Source organism: Macrotis lagotis, chromosome 3 (genome assembly GCF_037893015.1).
Source record: "Macrotis lagotis isolate mMagLag1 chromosome 3, bilby.v1.9.chrom.fasta, whole genome shotgun sequence".
Lineage (NCBI taxonomy): Eukaryota > Metazoa > Chordata > Mammalia > Peramelemorphia > Peramelidae > Macrotis > Macrotis lagotis.
Window position 1 is genome coordinate 71,205,613 of NC_133660.1, and position 14,458 is coordinate 71,220,070.

Here is a 14,458-nt window from a genome sequence, read left to right on the forward strand (position 1 = left end):
TTTAGCACAGGTTTGACTAGCTTTTCTTCTCAGCTCAGAAACAGGTGACCTTTTAAAAAAAATCTTCCTATATGTAAACACTTAGAAAAACTATGTTGTCCTCCATATACCAGGAAGGGTGAGAAGTACAATAAAGCCCAAAATGGTGAAGGAAAGACCCAGAACTTTTGCCCCCACTTTCTACAAGTAATGAAAGCTCCTTTCACCTGCTTAGGAGGAAGAAGAGGGTTCTCCCCTCCTACACAAAGCAAAAAAAAAAAAAAAACAACCCCCTTCTCCACTTGAGTTTTTATTAAATCTGCTTATTGTTTAGAGAAATGAGTCCAGAGTATAAAACGTAAAAATCTATGTAAGAAAACAGCGGAAATCTGTCGTTTTCCGGCACACCATCAAGCAGTGCAACAACTGGTGTCGGCAGTGTCCGCGGGGCTACCACCACCTCCCCCGTACAGTTTTCTCAATAGCCGAGGTTCAGGTTTCTCTCCTTTCCTCCCCCATCGCAATACTCCACCCCACCCCCCAAACTCCACACACGCAAATACGTACAAAAGGAAACTTAAAGTAGGAAAGCTTAGAGTCGAATACCTTCGGAACCAAGTTTACAGTTGTGTCGGCTATAGAAACACCGGCGCTTAGGAACCAGGCGAGTGGCGTCATCCGTTTGCAACAGGTTGGGAAAAGTCCAGCCCTCCCCTCCCCCTCTCCGGCCGGAGGGGGTGAAATGACCAAAATAATGGGCCGCCACAGATCGAGGAGGGTGATCCGAGTCACACCTGAACCTCACGCCGCAGTCTAGGCGGATCTCAAAGCACACAGGTGCGCGTGCATGTAGCCCCTAGGAAGGAAAGGCTCCCAGACCCCAAACAATGCGGGAGTCGCCACAAAGCAGTGGTGTAACTGGTCAGGTGGGTGCTTCCTACCTGGACAGAACTGGCACCGCCCTGCGGCGGGGTTGGAGACGGGGTGGGCTCGAACCTGAGCAGGGGATCCGGAGCTCCCACACCCCGCCAGCCCGCAGCCCCTCCCTCAGAGGACTAAACTTCAGGGATGAGCACCGGCCCTGGAGGCAGGAGTACCTGGGTTCAAATCCGACCTCAGACACTTAATAATGACCTGGCCGTGTGGCCTTGGGCAAGCCACTTAACCCCGCTTGCCTTGCAAAAACCTAAAAAAAAAAGCAAGCAAAAACCCCTTCATGGATGGAGGAGGAAGAAAGAGTGGTTCAACACCTTAGGAGCGGAAGGAAGGAGTGAGGAAGAAAGGAAAAGGAAAGCAGGAATCTCCACCTCTGGTCCTGGTCGCGAGGCAGCGCCGAGCAACTGGAGCCAGCGGTCACTCATCTCTCACATCTGCAAACACGGCAGACGGGACCAAGGACTCCTTCCCACCTCGGACCTCTTCGGATTCACCAGGCTTCCCAGTTCGCACAAAACGCAATCGGCTGTGCCGTTACAGTTGCCTCCTTTGTCCTGAACCAGGTTGTAAACCTAGTTGGCCAACTTGGTAAGCCGCTAAAGACAGACAGAGAGACAGACAGACACACACACACACACACACACACACACACACACACACACACACACACACACACGCTGCGCCGCACCGCACCGCACACCTACCCGGGTTAGCTACACATCCCCGGCCCTTGCTCAGCCTTCTAGGTAAACTCCAGAGACCGCGCCAACTTTTTAACTTCCCAGTCCCCAACTCAGCAGTCGGGTCAATCTGGGCTCGACTTGCATCCCACGCCTCCGGGCACCAGCCCCTTACAAAATGCTGCGCACCCAAAAGTGCTTCATAACCGTCTGTGGAACCGCGCTGGGGCTCAGTCCCACCGTTCATCTGGGCCTCGGGTGAGCGAGCAGCCAGGCGGGACTAGACCCCAGCTCGGCCCCTCCCGGCGCCCTGCAGCCTGCGGCCCGAGCCCGGGGGCGGCTCCGCGGCCACCGGACCCCAGCTCCGGTTCCCCCCAGACTCACCCAGGCAGCGGATGAGGAATCCGGTGGGGGGCTTGAGCGCCCGGCGCATCCAGCCTTCCCGGAGCGCCTCCAAGTGCTCCTCCTTGCCCTGGATCAGCAGGACCTGCTCGTCGATCCAGCCCAGGAAGAAGGTTTCGGCCACGGCGGCCGTCACTTTCTGGTTCCAGAAATGCTGCATGTTCTCCGCCTTGAAGTCTGCAAAGATCTCGTAGCCGACGTGGTGCCGGGCTAGCCGCCGGCCCGGGGGCGGCTGCTGCGGCCGCGGCCCCTCCGCTGCGGCCGCGGCCCCCGGCTCCACTGCGGCCGAAGGCTTCCGCGTCGCGGGGCCCCCCGCCTGGCTCAGGACTATGGCCAGGGAATGGGGCGCGATCTGCAAAAACTTGTCCATTTTCTGAGGCATGGCCCGCCCCAGCTGAAGGGACCGCCGCGGCCGGGCCGCCCCTCCCCGGCGCCGCCAGCTCCTGCTGACCGCCCCCACCGGGAAAGGTCACCCCCCAAACTGCCTTCTCGTCCCTCCCTAGCGAGGCGGCCCGGCCTGAGGCTCTCCCGGAGCCCCGACTGTACCTGCGGCCCCCCTCTCCTTCTGCCCCAAAGGAGAGTCGCCCGGGGCACCGGGGCGCAAATTGCCAAACTCCCTTCCAAGCCACTCCGGTCCCATCCCAGGACCCCAAAATAAGGAAAAGGCCTTTCCGGGGCGTCAAGGGGAGTCAAGCCGGATGAAAATTAGCCCCAGCTCGGGGTGGCGCTCCGGCTCCCCCTCCACCCGCGGGCCCCCGGTCCATCGCCCCACAAGCTTGCCTCGCTCGCCGCCCTTGCCTTGCCCTCGGCGCCTGGCTGACTCCGCGCGAAGGGGGCGGAGAGGAAGGTGGGGAGGCGGGCAGTTTGCAAAAAGGCTGGGGAAACCTCTCTCCTCCTGGAATGAACCCGAGGAATCCGAAGCCAGGGGCAGCCCCACCTTGGAGGAGGCCCTGAGGGAGAGCAAGAGGCCTTAGAAAGCGATTATTCTCCAGCTAAACTGGCCCTGAGAGACTGCTGCCAGCTTTGCGCCCAGGCCCCTACACCTCTGCTCAGCTTCCCGCTTCCCCTCCAGAGGACAGCGGACATTCTGACTGTACAGCCGGGATCACCCTGGCCAGGCTTTCCAAGTTAACAGCCCGAGCTCACAGTCCCGAGTCCATGCAGTCTTTTGCTTCCCCGCGCCCCTGTAGATTCAACTCAGGGCAGCAAGGAAGCCCTTGAAATGGACCAGGCGCTAGGCTGCAGAGACAAGGCAAAACAGCCCCGGCGAGTGGAGCCGAAATGCTAGGGAGGGCAAGCGGGGAGGGAGAGGGGCAGAGAAGAAAACACCCAATTGTACTAGGGCTTCTGGGAAAGAGAGGCCGACAGCTGTGGGATTAGACAAGGAGATGATGCCCCTGAGCTGGGCGCTTGCCTCGGCTAGCCATCCCAAGAGCTCGGGCACTGCCGGCACAGGGCCGGATTGCGCCAAGACCTAGAGGACAAGACATGGTCTTCCACGGGAAAACCACAGAGGCGACTGATGGGGCAGAAGGGGCTGATTTGACAGAAACTGCACATACAAGTTGTTGAAGGGCTTTAAATGAAAAAACGTTTGTCTGTGTGTGTCTGCTTGTATCCTAGAGGCAATAGAGAGCAAGGGAAGCATCTTGAGAGAGGGCAGCAGCACTCTGTGCTTTGGGAATAGCAAGTTGACAGGTGCTCTGAGTAGAGAAAGGATGAAGGGGAATGAGGAAGAGGGGGAAATAGAAGTAGGCAGACCAATTGGGATAGTACTCTAGCCCAGGTGTGAGGTAATGGGGCTCTGAATATATTCCAAACACTATGCTAAACAATGGGGGAAAATGTGTTGTTGCAACCTGAGTTCAAATCCTGCTTCTGTCAATCACTGCCTATGAGACCCTGGGCAAGTCACAACCTCCCTAGGTCCTACTTTCCACATCTAAAATGAAGGAGATGGACTAGTTGGCCTCCAGGTTACCTCCTAATCCCATTGTACCTTTCTGTCCCCCTCCCCAAGTCCAGCATTTATATCCCACACAATGCTGCTGGTCTTAATGATCCTGAGGCGATCAGAGCCCTCGTAAAAGCACTAAAAGTCCTATTCCTGATTAGATAGCATTTCCTCTATCTAGCAAAGGAGTTCGGAGAGCACAAACCTGAGTTCTGCAGTGTAATGAATTTTAGATTCTTGAAGTCGGAAAGAAACTACATTAAGTAAAAATCACTTGGGAAACGAGTTAAAAGGCTGTTACTTTTCTCCCCTAGAAATGTAAAAGCTCAACATTCATCACATTGAGGGAACATTTTAAATTGATAAGTGGATTTAAAATGGACATCACAGACATCACGATTTTCTTTAGCCTTTGCCATCAGGGGACAATCCTCTCTCCTTCCACTGCCAAAGCTCCCCTATCATGGTCATTCTTCATTAGAATGTAAAGTCCTGGAGGGTAGGGACTGTCTTGCTTTTGTATCATAAAAAGAAAGCTGGAAAGGGTGGGAGAGCATGAGAATGAAAGTGGCAGCATTGGAGAGAAAGTCTGGGAACAAAGTTAAGAGTACCACCTAGAACAGATTGAAGGCACGGGTGACCTGGTCATCCGCCTTAAAATGGAGATTCTGGGAGGAGGTAGTCTATCAAAATCATGAGCTGCAGAGGCTGCAGGTTATTTCCAGTGTGCGAAATCTAGGAATGGAATGAGTTTTCCGGGTAGGGTGGAAAGATTTCTGGGGTATTATCCCCCTCTTCTCTGATTAAGACCCATATTGGGAAAAAAAAAAACAAGTGCTTTAATACACAGTGGGTGCTTTTAAAATGTTGGCTAATTGACAAATTTCCTCCTTCATAAATATTGTTCAAAAAAATCTGGGACAAAGAACTGATCCCAAGTGAAATGTAGAATCAGAAAAACATTGTTCACAGTAACAGCAAAATAGTATGATGGACAACTGTGAATCACTCAACTCTTCTTGGCAACACAATACTCCAGGACAATTACATAGGACTCACTATGGAAAATGCTGTCCACATCCAGATGAACAAAGATTGAAGTCTACCATTTTCATTTTATTTTTTTTCATGGAGTTTTTCCCTTTTCTGTTTCTTCTTTCATAACTGTGACTAATATGAAAATGTTTTTACATGATTATACATATATATAAATTATATCAAATTGCTTACTGTTCTAGGAAGAGGGGAGAAGGGGAGAAAAAGCTGGATTTCAAAATCTTGAAAAATGACTGCTAAAAATTATCTTTACATGTAATTGGAAAAAATTTTAAAATAAAGGAAATACCTATAACAAATCATGGATCAAGATACTGGACAATCATGCTGCCCAGGCTCATTTTCAATTGTACAAATGCTCCATCTTTCCCCTTAAATAAAGTCTTTATTGGGAAAACAAGATTCACATAATATTTAGAAACCTGTGGAAACAATTTGGCTTTCATAATAATAGAAACCCTGTTTCTACAAATGGTACCTGAATTTCAAGAAGTTGTAAATGCCTACTGCCTTACCCTCCCCAATCTTCAATGGTTAAAAGTTACTGAGTTGGCTAGGTATGGTACACATCTGCAATGCCAGCTACTGGAAGAGGCTGCTGGAGCTGGTGAATCACTGAAGCTCAGGAAGTCTGAACTGAAACAGGGTTAAAGTCAACTAGCTACAGTACCCAGATTAGGTCTTGCACCATGTAACGAGCTCTCAAAAGTAGGGACCCACCAGATTTTGTAAGAAGAGAAGAACCTCTGGAAGTCTGGCTGTCGAGTACCATGGAGCCGGCTAAGATGGCATCTCCCAAGAGCGGCCCCAAGGATGCTCTGGTGATGGCACAAATCCTGAAGGATATGGGAATTACAGATTATGAGCTAAAAGTAATCAATCAGATGCTGGAGTTTGCCTTCCGATATGTAACAACAATTTTGGATGATGCAAAAATTTATTCAAGCCATGCTAAGAAAGCCACTGTTGATGCAGATGATGTGCGATTGGCAATCCAGTGTCGATCTGATCAGTCTTTTACTTCCCCTCCCCCAAGAGATTTTCTATTAGATATTGCAAGATAAAAAAATCAAACCCCTTTACCATTGATTAAGCCATATTCAGGACTTAGACTCCCACCCGACAGATGCTGTTTAACAGCACCAAACTTCAGACTTAAGTCTTTTCCAAAAAAGGGGTCTGCTCCAGCTGGACGGATAACCATTCCCCACCTGAGTGTTGGTACTGTTAGCAGCAGACCCAGCATTCCTACTCTGGGTACCCCATCTGCTCAGACAGTTGCTGTTTCAACTAAAGTTGGGACCCCTGTGTCAGTGCCAGGCCAAAGGTTCACTGTTCAGATACCACCCTCCCAGTCTGTGGCTGCCAAACCAGCTGTTCCTTCGGCTCCTGCTGTTCAGAATGTTCTGATTAACCCTTCTCTGATTGGGCCAAAAAACATCCTCATCACTACCAATGTGGTATCACAGAACACCCCTGTTGAGTCACCAAATGCATTGAAAAGAAAACATGAAGAGGATGATGATTATGATAATTTGTAAACAGCATCATCTGACAGCCTCAATGCATTTCTTTTTTTTTTTTGCAAGGCAAGGGGGTTAAGTGGCTTGCCCAAGGCCACACGGCTAGGTAATTAAGTGTCTGAGGCCGGATTTGAACTCGGGTACTCCTGACTCCAGGGCCGGTGCTCTATCTACTGCACCACCTAGCCACCCCAATGCATTTCTAAAGTATAAATAGTTTGGAATATAAATGTAATCATGTTAAATTCATAGAAAACAAAAAACTAAGTGTTAAGTAAAAAAGTAATGTAGTTGTAAAACTTTTTCTGCTGTTAAGATTGTTGAACTTTAGTAGAATCATGTATGTTTTTCATTAGAAGTTGCATGCAAACAATAAAGTTATAATTCATCAAATTAAAAAAAAAGAAGAAAAGAACCTGCAGCGGCCAGGTGGTGCAGTGGATAAAGCACCGGCCCTGGAGTCAGGAGTACCCGGGTTCAAATCCGGCCTCAGACACTTAATAATTACCTAGCCATGTGGCCTTGGGCAAGCCACTTAACCCTGTTTGTCTTGCAAAAAAAAAAAAAAGAAGAAGAGAAGAATCAAGTCAATTTGGAAACAGAGCAGGTCAAAGCTCCCATGCCAGTCATTAGTGTGTCCAGGTCTATGAGTAACTTCTGCCTTTCCAGCCTGGGTAAGATAAGGAGATCAGTTCTTAAAAAGAAAAAGAAAGTAAAACTCACAGTTATTGAGTTGCTGGTTCTCACTTCTTTTACAAGTGCATTGATGGAGATAAATTTTAAATACACACAAAGTTCTTCTTAAATATACTTAAGTATATAGTTGTTCTACACATGTTGTATCTTGTTGCTCATTTTTGTGCCCCAGCAATAATTGATTTTAACAACAGGACTATGTTGTAAATGACCCTACAAATTCTCTTCTTTAGATTCTCAAGAGCAGTATCAATTAGTCATTAAATTAAAAGGATCTTTTCCCAAATTTGCCCTGTGGTGTGTATCTCACTGAAGAGACTGTAAATATGCCATGCCCAGCCATCTCTGGAGTTACAAAATACCAACTGTCCATGATTCTGCCAAAGTTCACAAAGCACATTACTGTCTTACCAGACTCTCTTTACTGTTGATTGTTGGTAGAAGATGCCTGAAAGATCATAGGATTGACTAAAAATAGGTAGATTTCATCTGTCTGAAAGAGGAAGAACTTGAGATATTTTACTTAGTGAGTTAAATAACAGTTCAAAAGAAAAAGTTAATTAGGTATCTTTTTTTATATTTTAGAAACTGAACTTGAAATCATCTATAAATAGCCCTAGTCTATATTCACCATTTATTTCTAAGTTTTTCATCCAGCACTTCCCACTCCCTGTTCAACATTTTCATTTAGATATCCCACTGGTGCCTCAAACACATGTACAACATGGAATTGGTCATCTTTTCCCTCCCAGCTCTGGTCTATATCAGAAGATCTTCAAAATCATATCTCATCTAATTCATCCTAAAACTATTCTTAGTGTCTGGATCTCCTTGGAGAGAGAGAAGAAAGAGAACAGGGCAGGGAAGGAGTGAAGAGTAGGAGGGAGAAGGAAAAGGAAAGAAAGAAGGGGCAAACAGTATGTAGGTCAGTGTGACTAGAAACAAAGCATTCATTCTGGAGGGGGACTAATATCAACTTCAATCTTCTGGTAGCTGGAATTACAGGTGTGTGACACCACATCAGCTCCCTCCTTCCCCTTCTTTGGAGCAATGAGGGATGATGGTATAGAATCCTGGATATAACAACATTGGTAAGTTACTTCCAAAGGCAACATTCTCCTTGCAGTCTCTTAAATTCATAATCTTGTACACTCTCCTGTAATTCTCACCCTCCCTCATAACATATAGCCAAACACCTGCCATATTTTGCTATTTCTATCTACAACCTCTTTTGCATCCAACCTCTTCCCTCCACTCACATAAGTAAACATCTTAGCTCAAGTCTTTATCACCTCTTGCCCTAAATTATTGCAATAATCTTCTATTGAGATGCTAGTATCTCGAGTCTACCTCTATTCCAGTTCCTTTTATAGATGTCTGACAACTTAATTTTCATTTAGGAACAGATCATGTCTCTCTCAATCAACTGCCAAAGGAGCCACCATCCTCCAGTCCCCTCAGATTTGCAAACTTCATTCACCCTTGACTCCTCATTCTATAGCCTGTGGTCTCTTTGATAAAATTTAACTTCCTCTGTTTAGCTTTTACAGTCCTAAAGGCAACCTGGCCTCAATCCATCTTTGAGTATTCATTGGACATTATTCCTCCCTTCCCTGCATTCTACAATTCTACCAAATGACTATCTCTCTTTTCCTCATATCTGAAGTATGTATATGTGTGTGTGTGTGTGTGTGTGTGTGTGTGTGTATATGAAACTGTATACATATGCATGTTGAATGTATATATGCATACCTAGGAACACACACACACATACACACTCTCATTCACCTGCCCACACACTCCCTTTTCATCTCTGAATTAGGATGTCTCTCTCTCTCTCTTCTGTCAGGACTCTGTTTAAACACTACCTTTCACATGAAGCCTTTCTGATTTCCTAACTTTTTATCTTCCTTCCAACTGCCTTCTATTTAATTATTTTGTATTTATTTGTATTCATTCTCTATTTATTCTGTTCATGTGCTTCTTTTCCCCTTTTGAGAAAGGATTTTTTCATTCCTTATGTTTATATTCCTAGCATAGTGACTGGAATTAATAAATGCTTATTGATTAATTGATTGTTGGTAGAAATTTCTGAGGAGAGGTGAGAACATATTAGAAAATGTAACATTAAAACCAATGCTCAGGGGGAGGCTAGGTGGTGCAGTGGATAAAGCACAGGCCCTGGAGTCAGGAGTACCTGAGTTTAAATACAGCCTCAGACACTTAATAATTACCTAGTTGTGTGGCCTTGGGCAAGCCACTTAACCCCATTTGCCTTGCAAAAATAACCTAAAAAAAACAAAAACAAAAAAACCAATGCCCCGGCAGAGCTAAGATGGTGGCGTGAAGGCAGCATTTCCTGGAAACTTCTTCCCCCCCCAAAAAAACTCCAAAAGTCAACAAATTATGACACTAGCCAGATTTAGAGGGGCAGAATCCACAGAAAGACTGAGTGATACATTTTTCCAGTCCAAGATAACTTAGAAGTTCTGTGGGAAGGTATGTTTCACTAGAACTGGGGGTTGGGAAAAAAGCTGTGGCTGGCTGCAGTACAGCCCAGCCCAGCCCAGAGATCACCATCAACAGCTTGAAGGGGCAGTGAGAGAACTCTGCTACACCAGAATGAGTGTGGAGTGAGGAACACAGGCTACAGAATCTGCCCTGAGAATCTGGAGAAAGCAGCCTGAACCCCCAGAGATGGTAAGGGGGTCAGGGAAGACTGTAGAGATTTCTCTGTTCTCCCTTGGGGTAGGACTCTGCTGCTAGCCTAGATCCAGGTTGCAGTTTGGGCTTCCATACTAAGTAGCCAAGCTGGATCCCTCCTTATAGCTCTAGGGCAGAGGGAATTACAGAGGTACATCTACATATCAAAGCACAGGCAAGAGAGTAAGACCCTGGAGGAAAAAAGGTCCCAGTAGGGTGTCCCCCCCAAAAAAACCCAAAAGCTTTGGAAGTGCTGTAAATCAGTTTGGGGCTGAGGAAACGAGTAAACAACAGAAAAAAAAAAGAATCTGACCATAGAGAATTACTTTAGTCCCGTGGAAAATCAAAACACATACTCAGATGATGACAAAATCAAAGCTTCTGTATCCAAAACCTCCAAGAGAAATAGAAAATGAGCTCAGACTATGGATGAGCTCAAAAAAGACTTTGAAAAGCAATTAAGGGAGGTGGAGGAAAAATTGAGAGGAGAAATGAGAGCTATGCAGAAAAAATCATGAAAACCAAATCAACAGCTTGGTGAAAGATACTGAAGAAATACTGAAGAAAATAATATGTTAAAAATCAGCTTAGGGGCAGCTAGGTGGCGTAGTGGATAAAGCACCGGCCCTGGAGTCAGGAGTACCTGGGTTCAAATCCAGTCTCAGATACTTAATAATTACCTAGCTGTGTGACCTTGGGCAAGCCACTTAACCCCATTTGTCTTGCAAAAGAACCTAAAAAAAATCAGTTTAGGCCTAATAGAAAAAGCAAAACAAAAGGCAAATGAGGAGAAGAATGCCTTAAAAAGCAGAACTGGTCAGCTGGAAAAGGAGATTAAAAAAGCTCTCTGAAGAAAATAACTCCTTCAAATGCAGAATGGAACTAAAGGAAGCTGATGATTTTGCAAGAAATCAGGAAGAAATAAAACTATTCCAAAAAAGCCAAAAATTATAAGAAAATGTGAAATATCTTGTTGGAAAAACAACGGACCTTGAAAATAGATCCAGAAGAAATAATTTAAAAATTATTGGACTATCTTAAAGCCATGATCAGGAGAAGAGCCTAGACTTCATTTTTCAAGAAATAATACAGCAAAATTGTCCTGAGACCCTGAGAGAGGGTAAAATAGAAATCTAGAGAATTCACTGGTCACCTCCAGAAAGAGATCCCAAAAGGAAAACTTCCAGGAATACTATAGCCAAATTCCAAAACTCCTAAATCAAAGAGAAAATTCTAAAAGCTGCCATCAACAAACAATTCAACTACTGAGGCTCCATAGTCAGGATTACACAGGATCTGGCAGCATCTACATTAAGGGCTCGTAGGGATGGGAATATGATATTTCAGAAGGCAAAAGATATTGGTTTACAACTGAGAATCAACTACCCAGGAAAACTGAACATCCTCTTTCAGGGGACTTTCAATGAAACAGGGAACCTTCAAACTTTCCTATTGAAACAACCAGAGCTAAACAGAAAGTCTGATTTCCAAGTACAGGACTCTAGTGAACCATAGAGGGAGTGGAAGAGAGGGACTAACCATGCGGAACTTAATGATATTGAACTGTTTGTATTCCTGCATGGGAAGAAGATATTGATAACTCATATGAACTTTCTCATTTAAAAGAGCTGTTAGAAGGAGCATATATATAGACAGGACATAGTAAAGAGTAGAATATAATGGTATAATATAGTAAAAAAGATAGAGTCAATAGGTGGTAAAGGAAAGTACTGGTAGGAAGGGAAAGGAGATGAAGAAGAAGCTAAGAAATTTCACATAAGAGTCAAGAAAAAACTTTTTCAATGGAATGGAAAGGGGAAAGGCAAGGGAGGATGAGTGAGCCTTCATTCTCAGAAATGGCTTAGAGAGGAAATAACATACACACTTAATAGGGTGAGGAAATCTATCTTACCCTAGAGAAAAATGAGAAGGGATGGGATAAGGGGGAATGGGGGGAGGGAAGGGTGGAATAGGTGATAGAAGAGAGGGAAGACTGAGGGAGAGGATACTCAGATACAACACACTTTTGGACAGGAGAGAGAAAGAGAATAGAATAAATGAAAGTGGGGAGGAATAGAGAGGTGGTACAGCTAATAATTAGCAACTGTGGGAAAAATATTGAAGCATCCTCTCTAGTGGACTTATGATAAAAAAAAGCAACTCACCCCAGAGACAGAGCCATTGGAATCTGCACATAGGGGGCAGCTAGGTGGTGCAGTGGATAGAGCACTGACCCTATAGTCAGGAGTACCTGAGTTCAAATCCAGTCTCAGACACTTAATAATAATTACCCAGCTATGTGACCTTGGGCAAGCCACTTAACTCCATTTGCCTTGCAAAAATATAAAAAAAAAAGAAAGAGGAATCTGAACATAGACTGAAGTACATTTCTTTCTTTTCTCTCTATTCTTGAGGTTTCTTATCTTCGGGGAGGGGTTATGTTTACTCTTATAACATTCAATTTTGATCAATGTATGGCATGGAAATAATGTAAAGACTAACAGACAACCTTCTGTGGGAGGGGGAAGGGGGAGAAATTGTAAAGTTCAAAACCTTACAAAAAATGATAGGTAAATACTACTATTGTATATAATTGGAAAACAAATAAAATGTTAATTAAAAAAACAATGTTCAATTTAAATCTATGTTGAAATTTAATCTTTAAAAATGACTATTAAAAGGACCAGTGATTTGAACCTGAGTCTATGAGAGTCAAGAGTAAGTAGAACCCAACTGATTATACTTATATTTCTTTGAAATCTGCCTCTGCAGCTTCCACCTTTACTGCCACTTCTTTCCTCTGTCCCAGTGAAATGCTAATTCTCTTCTACATGACAATCACCCTGTCTCACCCAAGTCTTCTTATCTCCAGGTTGAGCATTCCTGCCTTCCTTCAACCCATTTTTCTGTGCCATGATCTCCAGTCCTTTTTCAACTTCCTCTGGACTTTGTCGAATTTATTAGTGCCCTTAAATATTAGTCCAAGAAATGAAAAGATATTTCAGATGTGTTTTGATCATGGCAATCATCTGCATCATTATGTTTTCTTTCCTGCATCCAAACATCACATTGTTTTCATGGCTACCATATTATACTATTGACTCATAAGGAACTTGCAGTCCATGGAAAACTCCAGATATTTTTTTCCCTCCCATAACCTGAAATCTAACTAAGCCTGCCCCATCCCATGGTTCTGTAAATAAAGCCTCTGGACCTAGAATCAGAAAGATCTGATTTCAAAACAAGCTTGAGACACTTTCTAGCTATGTGGCCCTCACTTTCCTCAAATATAAAGTGAACCTACTTCCCAGGATTGTTGGGAGGATCAGTGAAATAATATTTGTAAAATACTTAACACAGGACCTGATAAATATTTGTTCCCTTTACTCCCTATGGAACTGATTCTTTGAATCCAGGCATAGGACTTCACATTCATCCCTGTTCAATTTCGTCTTATTAGATCTTTTGAGTTTCTCAAGACTTTTTTGGGGATCTTTTCTTTACCATCTAATTTGTTATTTATATCTTCACCTTTATGTCATCTGAAAATTGAGAAGAATAGCATCAATGCATTCACCCAAGTTTTTGATAAAAACAAAATTTTTGCCAAGACAGACTCAGAAACTTTTTGAAAACAATTATAAAACACTTCTCACACAAATTAAATCAGATTTAAATAACTTGGCAAATATCAACTGCTTATGGATAGTAGAGCTAATATAATAAAAATGACAATTCTACCAAAACTAAACTATCTGTTCAGTGTCCTACCAAAAGAATTCCAAAAAATTACTTTAATGAGTTAGAAAACATTGTAAGTAAATTCATATGGAGAAATAAAAAGTCAGGAATTGCCAGGAGCTTAATGAAAAAAAAAGTGAAAAAGAAGGGGGCTTAGCCCTACTTGATCTAAAATTATATTATAAAGCATCAGTCATCAAAACTATTTGGTATTGGCTAAGAAATAGAGTGGTGGACCAGTGGAATAGACTAGGTGCAAAAGCAGAAAACGATTATAATAATCTGCTGTTTGATAAACCCAAAGGTCCAGCTATTGGGATAAAAACTCTCTTTGATAAAAACTGCTGGGAAAATTGGAAGTTAGTATGGAAGAAACTTAGATTAGACCAACATCTCACACCCTATTCCAAGATAAGATCCAAATGGTTACAGGATTTAGACATAAAAAACAATACTATAAGCAAATTAGAAGATCAAGGGCTAGTTTACCTGTTAGATATATGGAAAAGGGAGGAGTTTATGACTAAGGAAGAGTTGGAGAACATCACCAAAAACAAACTAGATGCTTTTGATTACATTAAATTAAAAAGCTTTTGCACAGATAAAACCAATGTAACCAAGATCAAAAGAAATGTAGTAAATTGGGAAACAACCTTTATAACTAATTATTCTGACAAAGGACTCATTTCTAAAATATACAGAGAACTGAGTCATATTTTTAAAAGAAAAATCCATTCCCCAATTGACAAATGGTCAAAGGATATGCAAAGGCAATTTACAGATGAGGA

The 14,458-nt window shown here is 43.8% G+C and overlaps 2 protein-coding genes across 2 annotated transcripts in view; one reads left to right on the plus strand and one right to left on the minus strand.

Moving 5' to 3' along the window:
* STOX2 (storkhead box 2) overlaps window positions 1-2,413 on the minus strand; it is a 364,781-nt gene extending 362,368 nt beyond the window's left edge. Inside the window, exon 1 of the mRNA XM_074228904.1 lies at window positions 1,980-2,413. Within this exon, the coding sequence (XP_074085005.1) occupies window positions 1,980-2,379 (400 nt within the window). The 5' untranslated portion in view covers window positions 2,380-2,413. The remainder of the gene's footprint in view (window positions 1-1,979) is intronic.
* A 3,353-nt stretch (window positions 2,414-5,766) lies between these two features.
* LOC141516123 (transcription initiation factor TFIID subunit 9-like) lies at window positions 5,767-6,548 on the plus strand. The gene is given in 1 exon segment (XM_074227405.1): window positions 5,767-6,548. A coding segment is annotated over 1 exon segment (771 nt). The 5' UTR covers window positions 5,767-5,777.
* Window positions 6,549-14,458: the final 7,910 nt, after the last annotated feature.